Raw genomic sequence first — 26,756 nt, forward strand, 5'->3', positions numbered from 1 at the left:
GGATTAAGTTCATCTGCAGTTGGATTAAGACCACCTAAAGTTAACAGGCATGGCAGAGATGGGTGTCAGTGTGCTTGTCCTTCTAACAGCCATGTTTTTACAACCTTCTGTGTGAGCCATGCTCTTCTGTTTTCTTGCTCTACTCTTCATTGTCTATCGAAATTCAACTTAGTTAAATACACATCTATATTCTAGTTTCATACTCTTATTGGATTGTTACAAGTAGGAATGAGGGCTCATTCCCTTGTGCCCAAGCATTCCCCAGCAGCAACTCTTACTGCCATCACCTCCCTCACTGTACACCTATTCCAGATTCTACACTTTGAGGACATGGGCGTCTTTGGAGTACAGGCTCTTCATGGCATAGAATAATGACTTATACATTACAAATATTAGACCCTAATATTTTGAGTGAAAATATAATAACATTTTCTATTAGAAGAAATATAAATGCTTTTTTAAAATTAAAATAATATAAAGATATTTGCTAAGTGGTGGAAGAAGAAATAGCGACCAAACCTTGTCTGAATGAGCTTGAGTGTACAAGAGAAGACAGTAGATGACAATGATGATGATGATGATGATGATGATGTTCATGATGATAATGAGGATGATGAAGAAGATGATGAAGAAGAGAGCCCCAATCATTATGAACTATGGAGCACAACCTCTATATATTTTCTAGCATTCTTTCCTGTAGTCACCCTTCTTTAGCTTCATGGGGACTGCTTTTTATTTTCCTAAGATTCCTTTATTTTTCTGGTATAGTTTTGTGACAATATTGAAAAATTTGGTTAAGATATATTGATACATGTGTATATGCGTGTCTGCAAAAAGAATTACAATATAGTATTTACTTCCTACTGTGAATCTTTGTCAAAATATATTCTCAAAATCTAGTCTAGAGCAACAGACTTTTACCTTTGGTAAATAACAGACTTCTTTGAAAATCTAATTTTAAAAATGCACACATGCCTCCACTCACAATATTTTGTCCACAATTTCAGAGAGCTTGAAAACCTACTGAAACTTATCAAGGAACTCCTTAGGGATCTAAGCAAAGTCAGCTTCAGAGCATTCCTAAAGGTACATTAGGTGCTGATCAACACCCAGAAAATGAAATCACCTGTTAATGTACCTGGTCTTATAAATGAAAGGAAAAGAAGAATTTAGGAGAAAGCACTGATTATGCCTAGGACCCTAGATTTCAATGGTCTGTTGGGAGGAGAAAAAAATCAGAGATGACCAAAAATGTGCCTTAGGCATGCTTCTGTGATTAAAAAAAAATGACAAAAGTATAAGAAAGAAAATGAGAAGAATTGGAACTGAAGTAACAATGAGTAACTTATTCGCAAAATATAGGATGGTGTGAAAACAGATGCCACTAAGCCTGGGCTTTTGCAATGCATCTTCTAGTTCTGTCACACAGTGCAGATACATAGAAAAATACTTTTTTATTTATCTTATTTATTTATTTATTTAAAGGAACAGGTTTCATGTATTTCATACATGTAGTTTTAAGAATGCTTCCCACCTTCCATCCTTCACTCACACCTACCCTCCCTTCTCTTTCCTTTCTTTCCTTTTAATTTTCGCAATGACGTACTTTCAGTTTACTTCATAATCACAAGCTTAATCATCCAGTAAAATATCAATAAGAAGTTCTTTCTTAGCCATGGCATTGTTTGTGTACACAAATGCTGTTGACTTTTGGGATTAGTACTTCTTTTTTATATCTTACAACTTTACCAAACTCTCTTCTGAGTTCCAGTATGAATAGGATCATATCATGCAAACAGGGATAATTTGACTTCCTCCTTTTCAATTTGTATGCCTTTGATTTCTTTTTCTTGCCTAATGGCCCTGGCTAAAACATCCAGGATTATATTGAATAGTAATGGTGACAGCGGGCATTCTCGTGTGATTTTGGATCTTAATGGAAATGCTTCCAGCTTTTCCCCATTCAGCATGATATTGACTATGGTTTGTCATATGTTGCCTTGATTGTGTTGATGTGTGTTCTTTTTATACCCAAAAGTTTAAAGTTTTTATCATGAAAGATATTGGATTTTATCAAATGCTTTCTCTGCATCTATGAAGATATTGATTTTTTTATTCTTTAACTTGTTGATGTGATGTATCTCATTTATTGATTTGCATGTATTGAATCATCCTTGCATCCCTGGAGTAAATCCCACTTTGTCCAGATGGATGATCTTTTTGATATGTTTCTGGATTCAATTAGCTAGTATTTTTGAGGATTTTTACATCTATGTTTATCAGGGATACTGATCTATAGTTCTATTTCTTTGCTGCATCTTTTTCTGGTTTTGGAATTAAGGTAATGAGGGTCTCATAGAAGGAGTTTGTAAGGGTTCCCACCCTTTCAATTATTTTGAATAGTTTAAGAAGAATTGGGATTAGTACTTCCTAAAAAATTTGGTAGAATTCAGCAGTGAATCCATTCAGTCCTGGGCTTTTCTTTCTTGGGAGGTTTTTTATTACTGATTCAATCTCAGTCTTGGTTATTGTTCTTTTTTTTTTTTTTTTTGACAGGCAGAGTGGATAGTGAGAGAGAGAGAGACAGAGAGAAAGGTCTTCCTTTTCCGTTGGTTCACCCCTCAGTGGCCACTCCGGCCGGGGCATCACACTGATCAGAAGCCAGGAGCCAGGTGTTTCCTCCTGGTCTCCCATGGGGTGCAGGGCCCAAGAACTTGGGCCATCCTCCACTGCACTCCCAGGCCACAGTAGAGAGCTGGACTGGAAGAGGAGCAACCGGGACAGAATCTGGCGCCCCAGCCGGGACTAGAACCTGGTGTGCCAGCACTGCAGGCAGAGGATTAGCCTATTGAGCCGTGGCGCCAGCCTTGGTTATTGTTCTGTTTAGGTTTTCTGTCTTCAAGTGTCATTTTTGATAAATTGTATATGTCCAGGAATCTATCCATTTCTTCTATATTTTCCAATTTGTTGGCATATAGCTGTTTATAGTAATTCCTAATGATTCTTTTAATTTCTTTTGCAGCATACAATGTAACATCTCCTTTTTCATCTCTGAATTTATTCATTTGGGTCTTCTGGTTTTGGTTAGTTGGGTAAATGTTTTATCAATTTTTTTTTCAAAAAGACAGATCTACATTTAACTGATCTTTTGTATTTTATGTCAATTTTGTTTACTTTCTCCAATTTTTATTATTTCTTTCCTCTTACTAATTTTGAATGTGGTTTCCTCTTGATTTCCTAGGTCCTTGAGATGCATTGTTAGATCACTTATTTGGTGCTTTTCAAATTTCTTTATGCAGACAATAACAGCTTTAACTTTCCTCTTAATACTACTTTGGCTGTATCTTATAACTTTTGATATGTTGGGTTGTCATCTACTAGGAAGTTTTCTTGATTTTTCTTTTGTTTTCTTCTTTGACCACTGTTCATTCAGGAGTATGTTGTTCAGTCTCCATATGTCCATATATTTTCTAGAGTTTCTTATGTTACTAATATCCAGTTTTATTCCATGTTGTTCAAAAAAGATATGTGATATGATTTCAATTTTTTGAATTTGTCGAGAATTGTTTTATGGCCTAGCATATGGTCTATCCTAGAGAATGTTCCATGCACTCATGAAAAGAAAGTGCATCTGCAGCTGTGGGATTAATTGTTCTATAAATATCAATTAGGTTCATTTGGTCAAATATATAGGTTAACTTTGTTGTTTCATTTTTGTAAGATTCATTTATTTACTTGAAAGGCAGTATCACAGAGAAAGAGAGAGAGGAAAAGAGAAAGAGAGAGAGAGAAAGAGAGAGAGAGACCTTCTACCCACTGGTCCTCTTCCCAAATTACCACAATGGTCAGAACTGAGTCCGTCCAAAGCCAGGAGCCAGGAGTTTCTTCCATGTCTCCAACATGGGTGCAGGGGTCTAAGTACTTGGGCCATCCTCCAAGGCTTTCCCAGTCAAGCTGAATAGGAAGTGGAACAGCCAAGATTCAAACGGGCCCTAGTATGGGATGTCCACATTGCTGGCCAAGGCTTTAGCCACTACACCACAACACAGCCCAAATATTGTGGATTCTTTGTTGATGTTTCATCTAGTTGATCTTTCCATTGGTGAAAGTGGGGTGTACCCCACTATTATTGTATTGGAACATAAGCCTCCCTTCAGATCCACCAACATTTGTTTTAAATAGCTAAATGCCCTAGTATTGGGTGCATATACATTTTCAGTAATCACATCTTCCTGTTGAATTATTCCCTTAATCATTACAAATTATCTTCTTTGTTTCTTTTAACATTTTTTGTCTTAAAGCTTTTTTGTCTGATGTTAGGGTGCCCACTTCTGCCCTTCTTTTATTTCAGTTTGCAAGGAATATGTTTTTCCATCCTTTCATTTTCAGGCTGTGTGTATTTTTGTTGGTGCGATGTATTTCTTGTAGACAACATATAGCTTTTTAATTCGCTCAGATAGTCTGTATCTTTTAATTGAAGAATTTAGGCCTTTTATATACAAGGTTATTACTGATACCTAATGATTTGGCTCTGCCATTTTTCTGTATATATCCCTATGGTTTGCTTTGATCTCCTTTGTACTTTTACTAGGAGGTTTTCTGTCTTTACATTCTTTCATGATGTTGATTATCTTTCTCTGCTTCTGGGTGTAGCACATCCTTAAGTATCATTTGTAATACTGGCCTGGTGGTGTTGAATTTTTCAATTTTTATTTGTTTGGAAAGTCTTTATTTGACCTTCATTGATAAATGAGAGCATTGCTGTGTATAGTATTATAGGTAGACAGTTTTTTCTCTTTTAGGATTTGGACTACACCTCTCCATTTTCTTACATGCTGTACAGTTTCTGATGAGAAATCTACTGTCAACCTAACTAAAGCTTCTTTAAAGCTAATCTGATATTTCTTTCTTGCATATTTTAGGATCTTTTATTCATGTTTTCTTTTCAAATGTTTGACTATAAATGTGTTGTGGAGAAGATATTTTCTGATCATGTCTATTGGGAGCTCTATGCACTTCATGTAATTGGATGTCCATATCTTTCTCCAAATTAGGGAAATTTTCTGCTATTATTTCACTGAACAAGTGTTCTAAGCAATTCTTCCTTTCCATATTTTCAGGAACTCCTAAGACATGTATATTTGGTCATTTGCTGGTATCCCATAGATCTCAAAAACTTTCAGTTTTTCTAATTCTCTCTCTCTCTCTCTCTCTCTCTCTCTCTCTCTCTCTCCTTGGTCTGACTGAGACATTTCCAAAGATTTGTCTTCTAGCTTGGATATTCTTTCTCTGACAGAGTCTGTTTTTTATTGCTCTATACCATATTTGTATTTGATATTTTGAATATTTGAATTCTTCAGTTTGAATTCTCTTTATTATTTCTACTCCTGGCAGAATTCCTTGTCAATATAATGTATAGATTTTTTTTTAACTCATGAATTTTCTTCTCTGTGATTTTTAGTAACCTTATGAACATTATTTTCTAATTCCTTTTCAGACATTTTGTCAGTATCCTTGTCTTCACAATCTAATACTGAAGTATTATACTCCTTTTGGAGCATAATATTGTCTTCCTTGTTCATGTTTCTTATATTTCTATGTTTTTGGTTTTTTGTTTTTTTGTTTTTTGTTTTTTGTGGGTTTTTTTGTTTGTTTGTTTTTTGCATCTGGGTAAACACTGGTTGTTAACTCCACTGATAGCTCTGTTCTTTGAAACATTCCTCTGTGGCTTAGTGGACTGCCTGCTCCTTCAGAGGTGTGTGCTGGGTGGGGCCAGGGAGCTCCACACAGAGCTCAAGGAGGAGACAAGGGTCCAGAGTGACACCCAAGTTGGGTGTGGTTGATCTACTCTATAATCAGCAGGGGGAAGAGTATGATCACACACTGGATGACATACTCACAACCCCAGTTCCTCTCTTCCAAAGTGAGCAAACTACCAGAAGTGACCCCCAGTGTCTGTGTACCCCACCCACTCAGGTGCAGGAACCACTTAAAGGATCTATGCACATAATAGTATGAGCGTGGAGCCCTCCACAAAGACCCTCCCCAGCACTAAGTTAGCTCCAAGATTCTGGCATTGGACCCAGTGATTGCCCAAAGATCCACCCACCCCTCACACCTTTCTCAGTTTCCTGGCTTATTGCACAGTCACAGGATTCCCACAGTTAGAAGGTGTAGAGAATACACTCCCTGCCCTGCAAGCCTCTCTGTCAATGGAAAGTATTGCCCAGTCTCTGGAAGGCAACAACCTGCTCTACAGAGGTTGGTCGGGTGACAAGAGGGGAGCAACATGCCTTTCCTTCATGGAATTAAGTGGGTGCTGTACTCCCTCCCCTGACAATTCTCTAGGGCAGACCCCAAGTCTGCAGGGATCACAGATTTCTCTCTCTCAGAAAATCCGCTAGTAGTGCACCAGCCACAGTAGCTTTCACTGCCTTATGGAAGGAGGGCAATTCCCCCACGCTGGTCACTGGGCACCTGGGTTTGGGGGAAAGGAGGCGATTGATGTGACTTCCTTTTACAGGGTTAGGTGGGCACCCTGCCCAAACCAGCTCTCAGGTCAGACTCAAAGTCAGTGGGATTCACATGGTTCTCCCTCAGACAAGATCACTAGTGGCATGTAGGCTGCCTCAGACTCCTCTCACCTGTGTCTGAGAAGATGGCACACCCACCAACAGCAGGAGTTGCTGGTGATATCCTGCTAACTGCTGTGTGATTGTACAGTCTTCTCTGTGCCCCAGAGTATCTCTTTTTTCTATACACTTTCCACTGAAAATTTCACTCCAACTATCTCCAGGGAACACAACTCCTCCTCTGTTCTTCTGATATCTCTTCCTGTGGTCAAAATCATCTTGTCTTTTGCCTATTTAGCTGTCTTGGGTCTCCCGTAGAAAAATTCTTAAGTATACACATAACTATCTATCTAAAAAGTGTAAGAGATGGGCAAAGATAAAATATGAGATCTCTTCAGAAGAAAAATTCTAGGCAAAAATGATACATAACAATAAACTATCATCTCCCTGCTCCACACAACTTACCACCCTAAAGAAATCAAAAAGGACATTTGGGGATTTGATTAACTGAAAAGTGCTGTTCACAATTAAAGAAGGGCAATAAGACTCACTTTACAAGAATTAGCCACAGCTACCCCTAAAATGTACCATGTAGCCACTAAAAATTCTCAACAGCTTTCAATAGACAAGAAGACAAATGTTTAAGAGAAGGACATCTAGATGAAGCCACCATTTTTTAGAGAAATCAGCCATCTGTTCTTTCTCTGCTCATTCTCTGGGTTTGCAACAATAATGTGGTTTAAAAAGATGTTTGTTTTCCGGCCAGTGCCGTGGCTCACTTGGTTAATCCTCCATCTGCAGTGCCGGCACCCCGAGTCCAAGTCCCAGTTGGGGTGCCGGGTACTAATCCCGGTTGCTCCTCTTCCAGTCCAGCTCTCTACTGTGGCCCATGAGGGCAGTGGAGGATGGCCCAAGTGCTTGGGTCCCTACACCCGCGTGGGATACCAGGAGGAAGTACCTGGCTCCTGACTTCGGATCAGTGCAGAGCTGGCCGTAGCAGCCGTCAGGGGAGTGAACCAACGGAAGGAAGACCTTTCTCTCTGTCTCTCTCTCACTGCCTATAACTCTCTCTGTGTCTCTCTCTCTCTGTCTCTCTGTCTAACTCTGCCTGGCGGAAAAAAAAAAAGATGTTTGTTTTCCCCTATGTAAGTAAAGAGTACTCCACCTAAATGCACATCATTTCAGTGGCCTGAGAGGATAAATTCATGAAAAGAAGGGCCCTTCTTGCCCAAAACTATTTATTTTGCAATCAGAAAATAGTGATAAGGGAAAAAAAGCTACTTAAAATGTCTAGTAAGGTCAAATCACTGAAATCATGGAACTGGGGAGTCTCAGGTGGTCACTGGGTTTCTTCTTGCCTCCATCATCATCCATAGATTTACTCCACTCAAAGGCAAAAGTCAACCTCCAAATGGTCAGGTGAGGTGGAAGCCAGCAATATTTTTAATTCTCAGATGTAAGAATTAATCACTAAAGTGCTCCTGGAGTGCTGGCTTCCACTACTGTAATGTACACTCTTGACAGAAATCCCAGCTTCTGCCTTCATTCTACAGCTTAAGTAGAAGAGTAGTCTAAGTGCTGGAATCAATTTACAGCACCGTTTTCTTGTTCAGCCCACTTGTGAGATGTAAAATGCTTGTGAGCAAGAGAAACATTGCCCTGGACTGAAGGTCTCATGATGAAATGAGTCAATCTGTTAAGAAATTCGTCTGTACACAGTATCCTTGGCACCCGTGTACCTAAGACTATAAAAAAATAGGGCCCAGCAGCAGAGTCATGATGGTGTAGATCTCTGGCACAAGGCTCATTTTCTATTAAATTCAATGTTTTGAATGTGATGTAAGCAATAGAGGTACAGCCATACCAGGCAATGACCATGGTGAGGCAGGAAGCACAAGTGGGCAAAGTTCCCAGATGAGGCCACCCTAAGTATGGTGGAGGTGATAAGGATATTGATGTAGACAAGGTGGCATGTACCAATGCCATCTCACTAGTCCAAGTGATCAATTTCAGCTCACAATTGATGGCTCTGATAGGTCTAAGAGTCAAAGGGATCACATAAACAAGACTAGTGTCTGCTAATACTAACTGAGAGAATCAAAAAGGGAGAGAAGGATCCAACATGGGAAGTGGGATACACAGCAGACTCATAGAATGGCAGATGTCCTAAACAACACTCTGGCCTCAGAATCAGCCCTTAAGGCATTCGGATCTGGCTGAAGAGCCCATGAGAGTATTGTAGGCATGGAAAGCCAAGACACCCTGGAAAAGAAAAAAAAAAAAGAAGAAGAAGAAGACCTAAATGAAAGATCTCTGTGAGTGAGATCCCAGTGGAAAGAACGGGGCCATCAAAGATGGAGGTACCTTTCTCTGAAGGGAGGAGAGAACTTCCACTTTGACTAGACCTTGTCTAAATATAATCAGAGTCGGTGAACCCTAAAGGCTTCCATAGCCTTGGCAACTCATGACTAGAGCCTAGGGAGATTACTGACACCATGAACAGGAGTGTCAAATTGTTAAGTCAGCAACAGGAGTCACTGTGTACTTACACCCCATGTGGGATCTGTCCTTAATGCGTTGTCTAATGTGAAGTGATGCTATAACTAGTACTGAAACAGTATTTTTACATTTTGTGTTTCTGTGTGGGTGCAAACTGATGAAATCTTTACTAATTATATACAGAATCTATCTTCTGTATATAAAGATAATTGGAAATGGAAAAAAAAAACCTGGTGTTAAATTCGAAATGGCATAGAAAATTAATTAATTTTTAAAAAATATCATGTAGTATCTCTGTCTTTAATGTGCTGTACTCTGTTATTTAATGCTATAACTAGTACTCCAACAGTATTTTTTCACTTTGTGTTGCTATATGGGGGCAAACTGTTGAAATCTTCACTTAATATATACTAAACTGATCTTCTGTATATAAAGAGAATTGAAAATGAAAAAAAAAATTTAAAAAAGGATATTGATGTAGAAATATAAACTAAGCCCTTGAACAAAATGTGCTTCAAAAATTCATTTAAATAGAATTTTAAAATAAGTTTATTTTGAGCCGGTGCCGTGGCTTAACAGGCTAATCCTCCGCCTTGCGGCGCCGGCACACCGGGTTCTAGTCCCAGTCGGGGCACCGGATTCTGTCCCGGTTGCCCCTCTTCCAGGTCAGCTCTCTGCTGTGGCCAGGGAGTGCAGTGGAAGATGGCCCAAGTGCTTGGGCCCTGCACCCACATGGGAGACCAGGATAAGAACCTGGCTCCTGCCATTGGATCAGCGCGGTGCACCAGCCGCAGCACGCCAACCGTGGCGGCCATTGGAGGGGGAACCAACAGCAAAGGAAGACCTTTCTCTCTGTCTCTCTCTCTCACTGTCCACTCTGCCTGTCAAAAAAAAAATTTTATTTTGGTGAGAAAAGATTGTGAAATACTGAGAGATGTTTTGGTTTAGCACATCCCGTATCAGAGTGCATAGGTTTAAGACCCACCTCTGTTCCTGACTACAGCTTCCTGATAAAGTAGATATTTGGAAGTAGTGATGGCATAAATAGTTGGGTCCTTGTCATCCATATGGAAGATCTGGATTAAGTTCCAGGTTTCCAGTCACTAGCTGTTATGAAGAGTGAATAAGCCGAGAGGTCTCTCTCTCTCTCTCTCTCTCTCATTCTCTCTCTCTCTCTTTCTCTCTCTCTCTGTCTCTCTCTCTCATTCTCTCTCTCTCTCTTTCTCTCTCTCTCTGTCTCTCTCTCTCTCTCCTTTCTCTCCCCTTAAATAAAAATTTCTAAAAATTCCATTAATACCTGTGAAATCCATGGATATTTTACATGACATACATCTTTCATAAACTTTTAAAAGTACCTGCATACATGTGATGAATAAAGTATGACTTCATGGATAGTATTGTCAATGTAGAAGAGTCTTGTGGTAGGAAGGACATCACAGAAGTGGGTCACAGTGTCACAGAAGTGCCAACAAAATGCAAGTATCATCTAACTACTACTGTAGTCAAGTCAGTGTAAAAGGCACCGTATGCTGGCTGGGCCGGTTCCCTCCTATTCACAAAGACTGCCTTAGGAATCTCCAGACAACCAGATAGCAGCTTATGGTAGTCAAGGTGACAAAGACAAAAAAGACTGAGGGTTTCTGAGCTATGTAATTAGAGGACACTATAAAATAATGACTAGTAATGCAGTCTCTGAACTAGCCCACATGCTCAGGAAAGAAAACACATAGTCAGTGAGGGTTAGAGCTTCGATGATGGCATTCCTGGCTGATATTTAGATGACAACACTCACAGAAGCAGGAAACACCCAGCAAGGTGAATTATAACAATTTCTTTACTTTCTGTCTGTGTATTCTGAAATTTTTAAAATCTCAATTAAATGGGTCAGTATATCATCCGTGTTTTGGCATGAACTTTAGGTCATGGGCGGAAACATGGCATTGAAAAAAATGATGAGGCATGTGAAGCAAGCCAGCTCTAACCCATCCTCTTCTAGCCACACGTGTGATAAATCTGCCCTCTTCTTCAGAGCATGCGTCCCATCAGTGTAGGCTGAGAAATATGCTCCTAAACGTAGGGAATGGAACTTTTCAATTATACAAAGGTACATTGTGTATCTGCTAATTATTCTGAATTACACCGAGTTCCTGCCATTATATTTTTTTCCATGATCATTTTCTCCATAGATGCTAGTGTCATGAGGGAATTGTAGACACCATGGAGATGGCTGTGGCCAATTCATTTACCAATGAATGGTAAATTTTATGAATTTTTATATTCAAAAAGTTGTATAAAAATCCATCTCTGCAGCAAAAACTAAATTTTATAAAAACTATGACAATTTCTCAAGAGAAATGTGATAATGTAGATATATACAAATAATAAAGGCTGAGAAATAAATTCTGTAACATTCTAGAGCAGTTTGAGTTAAATTCAGAGTTTAAAAGTAACATTTTCAGTGAGGTGACATGGTCTAATTGAGCTCATTGAATTCAAAAGTAGAAGTAGACAAACTAAGCAAGAATTTTCTTTTACAAACAAATCCTGATATTAGTAGTAGAGAATTGACCTAAGTGTCAATAGGACCTGGAAAGTAACAGGCCAAATCACAAAGATGTCAGAAATGGAAAGGCGTCTGTCAGCAGCCTGGAGCCCAGTAGTGAGAGTCTGAAAGGGCTGCGAATGGAAGGGGAGAGGGAGCGGGAAAGGGGAGGGTTGCGGGCGGGAGGGAGGCTATGGGAGGGGGGAAGCCATTGTAACCCATAAGCTATACTTTGGAAATTTATATTCATTAAATAAAAGTTTAATAAAAAAAAAAGTCAGTTGGCCGGCGCTGCGGCTCACTAGGCTAATCCTCCGGCTAGCGGTGCTGACACACCAGGTTCTAGTCCCAGTCGGGGCACCGGATTCTGTCCCAGTTGCCCCTCTTCCAGGCCAGCTCTCTGCTGTGGCCAGGGAGTGCAGTGGAGGATGGCCCAAGTGCTTGGGCCCTGCACCCACATGGGAGACCAGGAGAAGCACCTGGCTCCTGGCTTCAGATCAGCGCGGTGCGCCGGCTGCAGTGCGCCAACCGCGGCGGCATTGGAGGGTGAACCAATGGCAAAGGAAGACCTTTCTCTCTGTCTCTCTCACTGTCCACTCTGCCTGTCAAAAAAAAAAAAGAGAGAGAGAGAGAGAGAGAGAGAGAGAGAGAAAAGGTCAGTCATAGTGCCAGGTGTTGTCTTGGTCCATTCTGTGCCTCTGTACCAGGACAAAACAGACTGCATTACTTATAAAAGGCTCACCATTCTGGAGGTTGGGAAGTCCAAGTTCAAGGGGCCACATGTGGTTAGGGCCTTTTTGCTGTGTATTACATGGTGAGAAAGCACGTAAGACAGAACCAGAGGGTTCCGTTTGCTTTCATAGCAAACTCACTCTCATAGCAATGCCTTGAAAGCACTCATGACAGCAGAGTCCCTGTGAGCTGATACACTTGGAAGTCCCACCTCTCAACACTCTGGCACTGGGACATACCCAAACCATAGCATCCCATCCCTGGCCCCCAGAATTTGTGTCCTCCTCATGTGCAAAATAAAAATCCATCCAGCTAGTCCCCCAAATCCTAACTCATCCCAGTATTTAGTCAAAAGTCCAGATTCTCATCTAAATGAGACATGAAGACTCAAGCACAACTCAAATTCCCCTCCAGCTGTGAGCCTGTGAAACCAAAACAAGTTACACACTTCCTCTCTAATCATAAAATCTACCTTTGACTCATCTCATTTGTCTCTTCTCTCATCTTACTGTACATGGTCAGAAGTGGCTGTGCAATATCTCGAATGCTCTGTTGCTTAGGTATTTCTTCTGTCAGATATCCTAGTTCATTGCTCATAAGCTCTCCCTTCTACAGTTCTCTAGGACATGGGCATTATTTCACCAAGTTCTTTGCAACTCCATCACAAGGATGACGTTTACTCTGGGTTCCAATACCCTGTTCCATAGTTGCATCTGAGACCTCACCAGAATGGCCCGTACTGTCCATATTTCTAACAGCATCATAAACACAACCACTTAATTAATCTCTAAAAAGTTTCAAACTTTCCCTACAATTCTTTTCTTCCAAATCCTCACCAGAATTGCCCTTACTCCTCCATTCATAGAAATCTAGGCTTTTTCTACACTGCTTTTCCAAGTTGTTCCAACTCCTACCCATTATTACCCAGTTCTGGGGCTGCCTCCACATTTTCAGATTGCTGTAGCAACAGTCTCACTTCCCAGTACCAATTTTCTTAGTCCATTTTGTGCTACTATAAGAGCACACTGGAGGTTTGGTAATCTACAAACAAGCAAAGTTTGTTTGATTGATTGCTCTGAAAGCTGGAAAGTTCCAGACTGAGTGGCCCCATCTGGTGAAGGCCTTCTTATTGTGTCATAACTTGGTGGAAGGCACCACATGGCAAGAGGGCATGAGAGAGTGGGGGAGAATGGGAATTTGCTTTTATAGAAAACCCACTCTCATAATAATAATCTTAATTCGTTCAAGAGGGCAGAGTCCTCATGACCTAGTCACTCTTGACGGTGTATCAACAGGACCTGGAAAGGTGTAGGGTAATTTGTGAAAATGCCAGAACTGAGAAGGGGAGATAGGGACTTCCAGCAACATGGAGCTTGGCATTTAGAACTTGAATTACTTTGGTAGAAAGGTCAGTCATAATCTCAGGTGGACACTGATTTCTCCCTGTTGTTGGGTGGAGTGTTGTGGGGTGGGAAACAGAGGCACAATAGTCACTCTACAGGCCAGCGCCGCGGCTCACTAGGCTAATCCTCCACCTGTGGCGCCGGCACACTGGGCTCTAGTCCCAGTTGGGGCGCCGGATTCTGTCCCAGTTGCTCCTCTTCCAGTCCAGCTCTCTGCTGTGGCCCGGGAGTGCAGTGGAGGATGGCCCAAGTCCTTGGGCCCTGCACAAGCATGGTAGACCAAGAGGAAGCACCTGGCTCCTGGCTTCAGATCAGCGCGGTGCACAGGCCACAGCACACCAGCCAGAGAAGCCACTGCAGGGTGAACCAACAGAAAAATGAAGACCTTTCTCTCTGCTTCTCTCTCTCTCTCTCTCACTGTCCACTCTGCCTGTCAAAAAAAAAAAAAAATAGCCGGCGCCACGGCTCACTAGGCTAATCCTCTGCCTTGCGGCACCGGCACACCGGGTTCTAGTCCCAGTCGGGGCGTTGGATCCTGTCCCGGTTGCCCCCCTTCCAGGCCAGCTCTCTGCTGTGGCCAGGGAGTGCAGTGGAGGATGGCCCAAGTCCTTGGGCCCTGCACCCCATGGGAGACCAGGATAAGTACCTGGCTCCTGCCATCGGATCAGCGCAGTGCGCTGGCCGCAGCGCGCTACCGCGGCAGCCATTGGAGGGTGAACCAACAGCAAAAGGAAGACCTTTCTCTCTGTCTCTCTCTCTCTCTGTCCACTCTGCCTGTCAAAAAAAAAAAAAAGTCACTCTGCAGAGAAGAGATTATTTATAATCTATATGGGACATATACAATGGACCCTGAATCTTCTAGGAGAATCCTGGTTCTTTCCTTTGTTCTTTCTCAGAGTTACTGAAATTAGGAAACAGACTTCCTCCTCTTTCTCCCTCCCATCTTCCCCTGAAACTTGAATTCTGCCATGCTCACTTCACAAAAATTGCTGTTTCAAAGGTCACCAGTGAAATTTTTATTGCTAAATCCAGCATCCTTTCTTCTTAAATCTATCTGATGCACTTGATACCACTGGCCACTGCTTCTTGGAAACGTAAACTAACTTGGTTTCCATGACACCACACGCACTATCCTCCTATCTGCCAAACACGATTTTCTGTCTCTCCATCTCCCTCCCAGTTCTTCTCTTGCCTCCAGTCTCATGAATGCAAATGCTCCCTTAAGTCCGTGCTTGGCTCCTGAGATTTTCTCTCTCTTCTCTTTTGTTCATACGTGATAATCCATTTGTGTTTCATCATCACTCATATGTTTATTTCTTTGAAACCTAAATTTCAAATTCCAGGTGTCAGTCACATATTTCAAATTCTCCACTGGCCTTTTCTATGTGTAGGTCATCTCATCACTTCAAATTTGGCATTTTGGAAACCAAACTTCCACCTACCCTCTACCTCCTCCAAATTGACTTCCTTTCAATTGTCCCATCTGCATTAGAAGCATCCTATTTTTCCAAATTCTAGGTGCTATGTTTTGAATGTGTCACTTGAATTTCATGTTTGGAAAATTAAACTTCCAAAGTCACATGTCAATGATGTTTAAGAAGTGGGACATTGGATAGTGACTGAATCACAAGGGCTCTGTTCATATGAATGGATTAACCCATTCAAGGATTAATAGATTAATGATTTATTGAGAGAATGGATATATTATAAAAGTGAGTTCTGGGAACAGGCATTTGGAGAGTTGGAATGTTAGTTGGGTGCTCCTGACCCATATAAAAATGTCTGAATTCAATTTCTTACTCCAGCTTCCCACCGGGAGGCAGTGGTGATGGCACAAGTAATTGGGTTCCTTCCTGGATTGAGTTTCTGATGCCTAGGTTCAGTCCTAGCCCTGAAAACTCCATTGCAAGCCTTGGTGGAATGAACTGGCAAATGGGAGTTTTGTCTGTCTTTCTGTCCATCTCTATCTATCTATCTATCTATCTATCATCTATCTATGCATCTATTGATATATACCTATGGATGTATCTATATATCTATCGCTACCTCCATCTGTCTCTCTTCCATTCAAATAAAAATAGTACACATCATGCTTTCTAAAAAAAATAAATCAATAAAGCAAACTCTGTATGACTCTCTGGCTCTGTCTCACCACGTGATGTCCTCTACCATGTTATGATGCAGCAAGAAGGTCCTCACCAGATATTGGTGCCAAACTCTTGGGCTTCCCAACCTCCACAATTACGAGTTAAATGAAACTCTATTTTCCATAAATTACCTAGTTGGTTTTATTCAGTTATAGCAACAGAAATGGACTGAAAACTATGCAATCAAGGCTTTGAAGTAAAATCTGTCAAGAAGTGTTTGGGGAACAGTGTTTGGTCTAGCAGTTAAGCTGCCAGTTGGGACACCTGCATCTCACATTTGAGTGCCTGGGCTGGACATGTAGCTCCAGCTACTGATTCTTGCTTTCAGCTAGTGCAGATACTGGCAGGCAACAGTAATGGTTCAAGTGATTGGGTTTCTTCCACCCACATAGGAAACCTGGCTTTGGCTCAGCCAAGCTTCAGTTGTGGTGAGCATTTGGGAAATAAATCGAAGCTGACTTGCATATGTTCATTGTCTCCTCTCTCTCCATCACTCGTGTCCCTAAAAAAACAAATAAATAATTTTGAAAAAAATTGGTTTCATATTATTTTTTCATTTTTAAAATTTCCATGTTTTCCCTTTACTATAAGACCTTCCCATCAGTATAAGATTTTGTAGATTTGATTTGACACAACTATGCTTCAGATTAATTAATTATTTTTGATGTCTCCATTGCCTGTTTCCACCTAGATGCTTTTAAATTTCCATAAAGTTAATGGAACACAGAGCAAATAATTCTTTATTAACACAAAAATCAAGTGTAAACTCATGTTCTACCTTGATTTCTTTATGTTTTTTAACCTTTCCTAATGGTTATTATGACTTTAGTTTTCCATAAACACACAAGGCTTAAGAAAGTATCTTTAAGGTACTGTTTAATCCTTCAGGTAACATTTAGTTATAGCTCACATCCCTGCCTTTGTGCAACTCAGTCAGACCATGTTTCTAGCACTTCCTATCCCTTTGTCCCCTTCCTTTCCGAGGGCAAGCTTTATTGCATTCCAACTCATGTAACCAGGACAATGCTCCTTAAGGAACACGGGTGTCTCTGTTTTTTTGCAACATATTGTCATTTTTTACTCAATAGCCTCAGCCCTTCCAGAGTCACCCAGACAAGAACCACTACCTCTAACTTGAAACTCACTGGCAAGAAGGCACCCAGGGCCCTCCGGCAGCAGTAGCAGCAGCAGCAGGGATTGGTTTGCCTTGAAAGCTCCTCCCAGTTCTGAAGACCCAGCATTCATATTTCTACATCTGACCTCAAAATCTTCCTTTCTTCGAGACAAATAATCCTCAATTTCTACTTTGATGAATACTGAAGCCGAAAATGTCCTCTTCCAAGGCCCAAGAAACATATTTCAGAGAAGGAAATTTTAAAGAATACGATCCTACATCTCCTCTCTTCTTCCCATTCCACTATGAATCCTACTTTCCAACCAAGTTTTACTTTTTAGTTGTCTTAGCATAACATTTCCATGGCTTATGTAATTTCTGGCCCTTTACTCACCCCTTTGTAGTATAAACCCCCTTACTTACAATCTCTCCAGGCTCACTCATCCCTCAGACTAGCCCCATATACTCATCTCCCATTAATTAAAGCTCTTTTCTTTCTTTTTATTTATTTATTTATTTTTTTAATTTGACAGGCAGAGTTAGACAGTGAGAGAGACAGAGAGAAAGGTCTTCCTTCCGTTGGTTCACCCCCCAAATGGCCGCTGCGGCCGGCACTGTGCCGATCCAAAGCCAGGAGCCAGGTGCTTCCTCCTGCTCTCCATGCAGGTACAGGGCCCAAGCACTTGGGCCATCCTGCACTGCACTCCAGGGCCGAGAGAGCTGGACTGGAAGAGGAGCAACAGGGACTAGAACCAGGCACCCATATGGGATGCCAGTGCCGCAGGCAGAGGATTAACCAAGTGAGTCACGGCACCGGCCCCTGAAAGCTCTTTTCGACACTGATCGTCAAATCATTTTGTCAACAGAATAATAATTTATTCATTTATGATGAAAACTAAGAGCAGCTGGTGAACCCTGTGTTCTCTGAATTTTATGCCACTCAATAATTAGCATCCTGGGGGATGAATTGCATATTCCCTAGGTTTTCAATCAAGGATATCCTTCCTAGGTCCTACTTACAGAACAACCTGCTTATATCACTCAATTTTACTTCCTGTGCATTGCTACTAAAGGTTTTCATGTGAACAATTCTCACCCTGTTTGGATCCTTTGATTCCACAAATATATATCAGATTCTTTTCATGTACAAGAAAAGTTAATAAACAAAATGGATGACCTAAATATGAGTAAGATCTAATATCCAGATTAAATCTAGAGGGGAAAGTATAAACATTAAATTATGCTTAGTCTAAGGCAACTCATGAAAACAGTAATAAAGGCCTTAAAATGATGTTCTATGCACTTTATGCATAGAACTTTCTGCATAGAACATATACTTTCTCATTTTTTCCTCAAAAAATTACTATTGGATGGATAGTTCTCTCTTATTCATGCAGAAGTAAATTAATTTTCAGAGAACTTTACTGATTTTCACAATAGTCAACCACTAGTAAATGACAGAAATGAAATTCTACTCCAAATTCTTTCTTTAAAACTTTTATTTAATAAATATAAATTTTGAAAGTACAACTTTTGGATTATAGTGGCTTTTTCCCTCATAACCTTCCTCGCACCCACAACCATCCCATCTCCCACTCCCTCTCCTATCTTATTCTTCATCAAGATTCATTTTCAATTATCTTTATATACAGTAGATCAATTTAGTATATACTAAGTAAAGACTTCAACAGTTTACACCCACACAGAAACACAAAGTGTAAAGTTCTGTTTGAGTACTAGTTATACCGTTAATTCACATAGTATAACACATTAAGGACAGAGCTCCTACATGGGGAGTAAGTGCACAGTGACTCCTGTTGATGATTTAACAATTTACACTCTTTTTTATGGCATCAGTAATCACATGAGGCTCTTGTCATGAGTTGCCAAGGCTATGGAAGCCTTTTGAGTTTTGAGTTTGCCAACTCCAATCTTATTTAGACAAGGCCATAGTCATAGTGGAAGTTCTCTCCTCCCTTCAGAGAAAGGTACCTCCTTCTTTGATGGTCAGTTCTTTCCACTGGGATCTCACTCACAGAGATCTTTCATTTAGTTTTTTTTTTTTTTTTGCTTTTGTTTGTTTGTTTGTTTTACCACAGTGTCTTGGCTTTCCATGCCTGAAATACTCTCATGGGCTCTTCAGCCAGATCCAAATGCCTTAAGGGCTGATTCTGAGGCCAGAGTGCTGTTTAGGATATCTGCCATTCTATGAGTCTGCTGTGTATCCTGCGTCCCATGTTGGATCGTTCTCTCCTTTTTAATTCTATCAGTTAGTATTAGCAGACACTAGTCTTGTTTATGTGATCCCTTTGACTCTTAATCTTATCATATTGATCAATTGTGAACTGAAATTGATCACTTTGACTAGTGAGAAGGCATTGGTACATGCCACCTTGATGGGATTGAATTGGAATCCCCTGGCACGTCTCTAACTCTACCATTTGGGGCAAGTTCAGTTGAGCATGTGCTGAACTGCACATCTACTCCCTCTCTTATCCCCACTCTTATATTTAACAGGGATCACTTTTCAGTTAAATTTAAACACCTAAGAATAATTGTGTGTTAATTACAGAGTTCAACCAGTAGTATTAAGTAGAACAAAAAAAAATACTAAAAGGGATAAAGTGTTAAGCTGTTCCTCGACAGTCAGGACAAAGGCTTATCAAGTCATTGTATCTCATAGTGCCCATTTCACTTTAACAGGTTTCCTTTTTGGTGCTCAGTTAGTTGTCACTGATCAGGGAAAGCATATGATATTTGTCCCTTTGGGACTGGCTTATTTCACTCAGCATGATGTGTTCCAGATTCCTCCATTTTGTTACAAATGATGGGATTTCATTGTTTTTTTGACTGCTGTATAGTATTCTATAGAGTACATATCCCATAATTTCTTTATCCAGTCTACTGTTGATGGGCATTTAGGTTGATCCCATGTCTTACCTATTGTGAATTGAGCTGCAATAAACATTAAGGTGCAGACAGCTCTTTTATTTGCCAATTTAATTTCCTTTGGGTAAATTCCAAGGAGTGGGATGGCTGGGTTGTATGGTAGGGTTATATTTAGGTTTCTGAGGAATCTCCAGACTGACTTCCATAGTGGCTTTACCAGTTTGCATTCCCACCAACAGTGGGTTAGTGTCCCTTTTTCTCCACATCCTCTTCAGCATCTATTGTTGGTAGATTTCTGCATGTGAGCCATTTTAACCGGGGTAAGGTGAAGCCTCATTGTGGTTTTGATTTGCATTTCTCTGATGGCTAGTGATCCTGAACATTTTTTCATGTGTCTGTTGGCCATTTGGATTTCCTCTTTTGAAAAATGTCTATTGAGGTCCTTGGCCCATCTCTTGAGTGAGTTGTTTTGTTTTGTTGTTGTGGAGTTTCTTGATCTCTTTTTAGAATCTGTTTATTAATCCTTTTTCTGTTGCATAGTTTGCAAATATTTTTCCCATTTGTCGGTTGCCTCTTCACTTTCCTGACTGTTTCTTTTGCAGTACAGAAACTTCTCAATTTAATGTAATCCCAATTAAACAAGCCACTTTATACTAATAACAAAAGAAATGTTTACTTACATGGGGAGTAAGTGCACAGTGACTCCCGTTGTTGATTTAACAATTGGCACTCTTGTCATGAGCTTCCTAGGCTGTGGAAGCTTCTTGAGTTCACAAACTCCGACCTTATTTAGACAAGGCCATAATCAAAGTGGAAGTTCTCTCCTCCCTTCAGAGAAAGAATCCTCCTTTGTTGATGTCCTATTCCTATATGAACCTCATAATAGCTGAAAATAATCTCTAGTTGAGATCTCAGAAGTGTTCATGAGAGAGATCGCTTTCTGGATTAATTATGAAAAATGGGATTTTAAGAAACACAATGATAAGATATAAATTTAAGACAATAAATAGAAGTAACAAGAGAAAAAAGCCAAGAATGTATAAAGAACAACAATTTGATATGTTTGACTGGATAACAGCATTTGGCTAAAAGTTTGTAACCACACTGGAACAAAATTGAAAATACTATCATCTTCCAGGCTGAAGATGGCAATAGGATATAATTAAGTCAGGTGTCAATAGGTTATAACTCAAACTCCAATGCTAACTCTTCCTGTGCAAAAAGCCAAATAAAGTTTCACAACCAGGGACTCAGCCAAGAAAAACAAAAAAAGAACAAAGGTGAAGATTAGAAGCATAATTTGAACAATGGTAAGGAAAGTGAATTCTTGGTGGCAGTTATTATGAAATTGAAAAAACTCATCAGAAAGTCTAAGGTGAGCTGAAAGAAGAGAGAACAACAAAAGACTAGACAATTTGTTGAGAATGAAGATTTCATAGAATTTAAGGATCAGATAGCAGCAAAGTAATGTGGCCTGAAAGAGAATTTTCAATTTGATTTCTTAAAGACAGAGCAGATTAGTGTGGCAGCTAATTAAATGTGAAAATTTAGGTAGTCGCAGAAAAAAAGGAGATGAAGTTTCTTGGAGTAACATGAGAGACAGAACCATTGCATCCTCAGAATCTAACATAGTGCTAGGATTTAGTGAGAAAATGTGAGTGTAATATATGAGGTCATCACTAAAGATGGATTAGATATACCTTCAATAGCCCAGGACTCAAAGAAAAGTAGAGCAAAACTGGGAAAGATGGGGACATCTCTACACATAGTTGGTAGGTCTCCAGGAAAACAAGTCATAATAAGAAATGGGGAAATCTAGGTTAAGGAAGTACCATGGCATAAAAAAAAAAAGAAGAAAAGGGGGTAATTAGTAGTAGCAGAAAAATAGTAAGTTTAGGGGAGATAGTCTATACGCCAATTGTCTGATTCCCCTTAGCAATGCCTCTACATATTACTCATGATTGAGTTCATCAAAGATGAGGGAATGTTTCAGGGTCTTCAGCAGAAAGCAGAAACCCAGACTGTCCTACAAACAGAACTAGAAAAAGAAGAAAAGACCTTATTTCCACAACTGACATGGCTCGGGAACTCCTGGTAGAGCACAGGGTCCTCAGACACAGAAGCCCCTGCACAACAGAGTGAGACTCTCCTGTGGGGCCAGCCCTTCAGCACCCCACAACCTGCAACTCCACAACCACTCCCTTCTCAGCAATGAAATCTTGGTCATGAGCTGGAGCTCTGGCAGCCATAAAGCAAAAAAAAAACAAACAAAAAAAAAAAACACTCTGATTGATTTCCTAGCCTAGGGCTTCACCGTTCTTATCTCATGTGCCCCTCTGATTGCTGGCACCAGGAGAAAGGTCTGGAAAATCACTCACACGTCATTGGTGCTCTCCATCCCCCATCGTCACAAAATGTGTAAATAAACCCCTGAACAGCCTGAGTTCTAAGACAGTGAATCTCTACATAACTAGAGAAGCTGGGTGGACATAGCTCCGTGCTGTCAGCTACCCTCATCCTGATCATCACTGCTGCTGCAACAGCCCAGGACAAGGACACGGACAAGATGTTGCTTTGGGTGTTTCTCCTCACCAGCCTCATTGAAACCTTGGCTCAGACAGGTAGGCATGTCGGGGGATGGTCAAGAAACATGAAATGAGAAAACAGGTTGAATCTGAGCTATTTTCCTGTGTTTATGGTGAAAGTCATTTTTCTTTCTTGATTCCACAGACCTCAGGGGGAAAGTCTTTGTGTTCCCTAGAGAATCTTCTACTGATCATGTGAATATCATCAAAGAGCTGGATAATCCCCTGCAGAACTTCACCTTGTGTCTTCGAGCCTATAGTGACCTTTCCCGTGGCTACAGCCTCTTCTCCTATAATACTAAAAACAGGGAAAATGAGCTGCTCCTTTATAAAAGAAAACCTGGAGAGTACAGTCTGTATATTGGAAATAGCAAAGCTACATTCAAGGTTAATGAAGAGTTTCCAGCCCCAGTGCACATCTGTACCAGCTGGGAGTCTTCTTCAGGCATTGCTGAACTTTGGGTCAATGGGAAACCTTTGGTGAAAAAGGGTTTGAGGCAAGGTTACTCTGTTGATGCTCACCCCAAGATTGTCCTAGGGCAGGAGCAGGATTCCTATGGGGGTGGGTTTGATAACAGCCAGTCCTTTGTGGGAGAGATTGGGGATTTGTACATGTGGGACTCTGTGCTATCTCCAGAAGACATCCTGTTAGCATATCAGGGTTCTGCCTTCAATCCTAATGTCCTAGACTGGCAGGCCCTGAACTATGAAATGAAAGGATACGTCATTATCAAACCCCTGGTGTGGCTTTGAGTTATTGAATTAACAAGAGTACTTGAAAATGACATGACTGACAGATTTGCTTAGAGCAACTGGATGCCTGTACCTCTCTCTTTGAATTTTTATCTACAGGTCTGTCTAATAAAAACTATTATATTATGCCATCCATATTTGTTTAAAGTGTGTCATAGTTCCAAACATTTTTTCTTATATCTAATATTTCATTATCCAGAGAAACAAGATTAAAAAGTATGGGGAGGGAAAGTTTAAGTAACTAGAACAATATCACAAAACCAAAGCACTCAATGAGGAGGGTGGCAGAAAATCTCATTAGCTACTAAAAATCATTTTAATAACCCAAAATATGTGTCAAATTTCAATAGAAATCCTTCTATTTGTTTTTCCAGCTACAAATCAATCAAAAGGAAGTATGAGGTTGCTCCACGGAGACAATCATAATGAGATAAGTAAGCAATAGTTGAGAACCTGACAGTGAGTAATCAGACAAGGGGGAAAAAATTCCTACAAGAAGTCGTAGAAAACTAAAAATGTATAAGACTGGGATAATTTTGTGTGAAGACAAACACGCCTCTATATCTTAAAAATCCCAATTGTATTGTACAATATTTGGTTTTCATAATGCTGCCCTGATGTCATCAAGAAAATATACTCTGAATGTTACTTACATGAATCCTCTTTCTAGCATCATTCACAGAGAGTACTCTCCCCTCCATACCTGGTCTGCTTACCTCTCTGTGTGCATAGGTTCAACTCCAAGTGCAGCAAGTGACATCCTAATCATAATCCTTCAAAATAATTGTCAGATGTTATTAGTAGTTATTTTCATGATTATGATAAGCACAGTGCCTGGCACATTTCCAATAGATACAAGCTGTCTTCCCAGAGAAGTAAGGATCCCAGACAGGGATTGGGCTAAGGGGGAAATCAAGGCATCTTTTTCCCAGAGATAACAGAACATGAAGCCAAGAGAAAACAGAAAGCAAACATCCATGAAAGCTTCAAGATGATAACCTAAGTGTTTACTTCAAACTCATGATGCCATTCACTCTGAACAGACACACAGTCACATAGGCATTCTCTCTGGAAGAAACTGTGGCAGTGTAGTAAGATCAGGACACAGAGGAAGAGATAGAACCTGGGGATATTTGCAGAGGTACTTAAGTGAAACTACGGGGCTTTTATAAGACTATTTCAATCTTTTCTCTGGTAAGGTAGAAGCCATTGAGAACATTAAGTTGCTTAAACATTGATTTTAGCAAGGTAGAAAATTATTTTTTCAATTGCCATTCATGAATTAAACTTGCTTTATGCTTTTTTAAAATTAACCACTGTTCCTTAAACTTGTACTCTGAAGACCATCCCATTTTTTAAAAAAAGATTTATTTATTTGAAAGGCAGAGTTACCGAGAGGTAGAGGCAGAGAGAGAGAAAGAAAAGAGGTCTTCCATCCTCTGGTTCACTCCCCAGATGGCCGCAACAGCCGCAGCTGGGCCAATCTGAAGACAGGAGCCAGAAGCTTCTTCTGGGTCTCCCACACAGGTGCAGGGCCCCAAGCACTTCAGCCATCTTCTGCTGCTTTCCCAAGTCATAGCAGACAGCTGGATCAGAAGTAGAGCAGCCAAGATTCTAACTAGCACCCATATGGGATGCCGGCACTGCAGGCGGTGACTATGCGCTATGCCACAGCGCCAGCCCCTCCTGTTTTTTTCTTACAGGTGTTTTTACCAAGATCATGTGAACACATGGAAATAACATTGTATAAACATTCAGTGGTAGACTGTTGTAGTTTCACATTCTCCTCTGTCCAGGAATCTAAAACATTTTTCAGAAATTAAGCCAGTGTAGTCTCTAGTAGTGTCATTCATTTGTTCAATTACTAATTGAACAACTACTCTATGCTAGGTTCTGTGCCAGATTTTGAAAATATAACATGGAATGAACAATCATGCTAATAAGCCTTGTGATCTAAATATGGATTCCTCTTAATAATCAGTCTATTTTTAATGGATTTCTCACATCTTTAAGCTTTCTTCTAAATCCTCCTTCCAACTTCATCTGCTTTAGATGTATCATTTGCTCTTTGTGATCACTTACAACTTCTCTGTCTCCTAGGATTTGACATGTTCATATCTAATTGCTTGTTCTTGGGAACACTCTGCCCCCTTGATAGGTGTCTTTCGGACAGAATTCAAAATAACTATACCTCAGTTCTTTCTTCTATGTGGTGCACACTTCATCCAAAAGAAATACTCATGCATCCTTTGATCCATCACCCTTAGAGTCTAAGATGATCTTTATGCAGATAACATTGTATTGCTTCTACAGTACTGTAGTTTTCTCAGATCCTCTGAATCTCCCATAAGGAGCATATTTCTGTCTCCAATTGCTTACAGCGAAGCCCTATCACTAGAATTGAGATAAAGGAAGCAACTAGACTCATAACCATGCTCTTAAGGTTCCAGAAACATGACCCACTACTCTCTCCAAGCAACAACAGAAAAGAAACAGCTCTCTCAAAATTCTTTGGAGAAGTTTTTATTTTTTTTTTCCCTATCCTCATGTTCTCTCTACTCAGTACATCTTGTGCTAGTCAAAGGATAAAAGAGTCACAGATCTGGTTCTTAATCATTTCCTTTCTAAATTTTTCATGCAAGTGGTTCTATGTATACCATTTCTATCATCTACTACAGATCCTATCAAGGGCTCATTCAAAACCAAAGAAAGAACATTTTCATTTTAACATCATTTAAAATAGAGATGAGATTTCTTACAACTTGCTTTGGGCATTTTTCTCAGGTACAGTGGTTGTCACAACAAAGAAAGCAGCAAAAGTCACAGAGGAAACTACTTGAGTGACTCAGAATCCTTATGAAAAATGGAATGAGTTGGAAGTCATGATAACCCAAGAAAATGATTAAGTAGTGATTCAATAATTGCCTTGATAATTGTCACCCTCCACAGACTCATCACTAAGGCTGGTAGAACAAGAAACACACAAGATATGCAATGCATATCACAGGAAACATCTCCAATAAGAAAAGTAGTTTTCTAGTCTCTCTCATACAAATAAGAATTCAATTCATATTGTTTAGTTACAGAAAAACAAGTGGGAGCTCTTAACCACATGGTTTCAGGACTGGTGTTACCAGAGAGATTCATAAAGGATTTTCCTGGATAAGAGGCCTTATGATTAATTCTCTGTGTGTTTTGTATGGGAAATTCTGTGGGGAGGTCTCAGGTGAAAGTAATGGTCTTTTTTAATTTGAGTTATGCCTTAGTTTAGGCTTAAACTGGAGAGGGATGAAAAAGATATTTTGCCTTATCAGCACTTAAGAGAATCAATGTGTGGTTGCATTTAGAGAGCAAGATGGAAGCTTTTTAGATATTCATGGGAATAAGACCATTCAAAAAAACAGAAGGAAAAGTGAAATACGACTTGAATCACCTTTAATCCTTACCTTGATGGTAATAAATAGCTGATTAACTTATAAAATGAACTCCAGAATATTCCAAGATTTTCCTTTATTTATTT

General features: G+C 40.1%; 1 protein-coding gene across 1 annotated transcript; it reads left to right on the forward strand.

Annotated features, from left to right (window-relative positions):
* The first annotated feature begins 528 nt into the window (after positions 1–528).
* Positions 529–23,371, forward strand: APCS (amyloid P component, serum). The gene is made up of 3 exons (XM_062190184.1): positions 529–696; positions 22,369–22,519; positions 22,629–23,371. Exons 1-3 carry the CDS (start codon positions 529–531, stop codon positions 23,234–23,236), a joined length of 927 nt encoding a protein of 308 aa, XP_062046168.1. The 3' UTR covers positions 23,237–23,371.
* Positions 23,372–26,756: the final 3,385 nt, after the last annotated feature.

Source organism: Lepus europaeus, chromosome 5, assembly GCF_033115175.1.
Source record: "Lepus europaeus isolate LE1 chromosome 5, mLepTim1.pri, whole genome shotgun sequence".
NCBI classification, from domain to species: domain Eukaryota; kingdom Metazoa; phylum Chordata; class Mammalia; order Lagomorpha; family Leporidae; genus Lepus; species Lepus europaeus.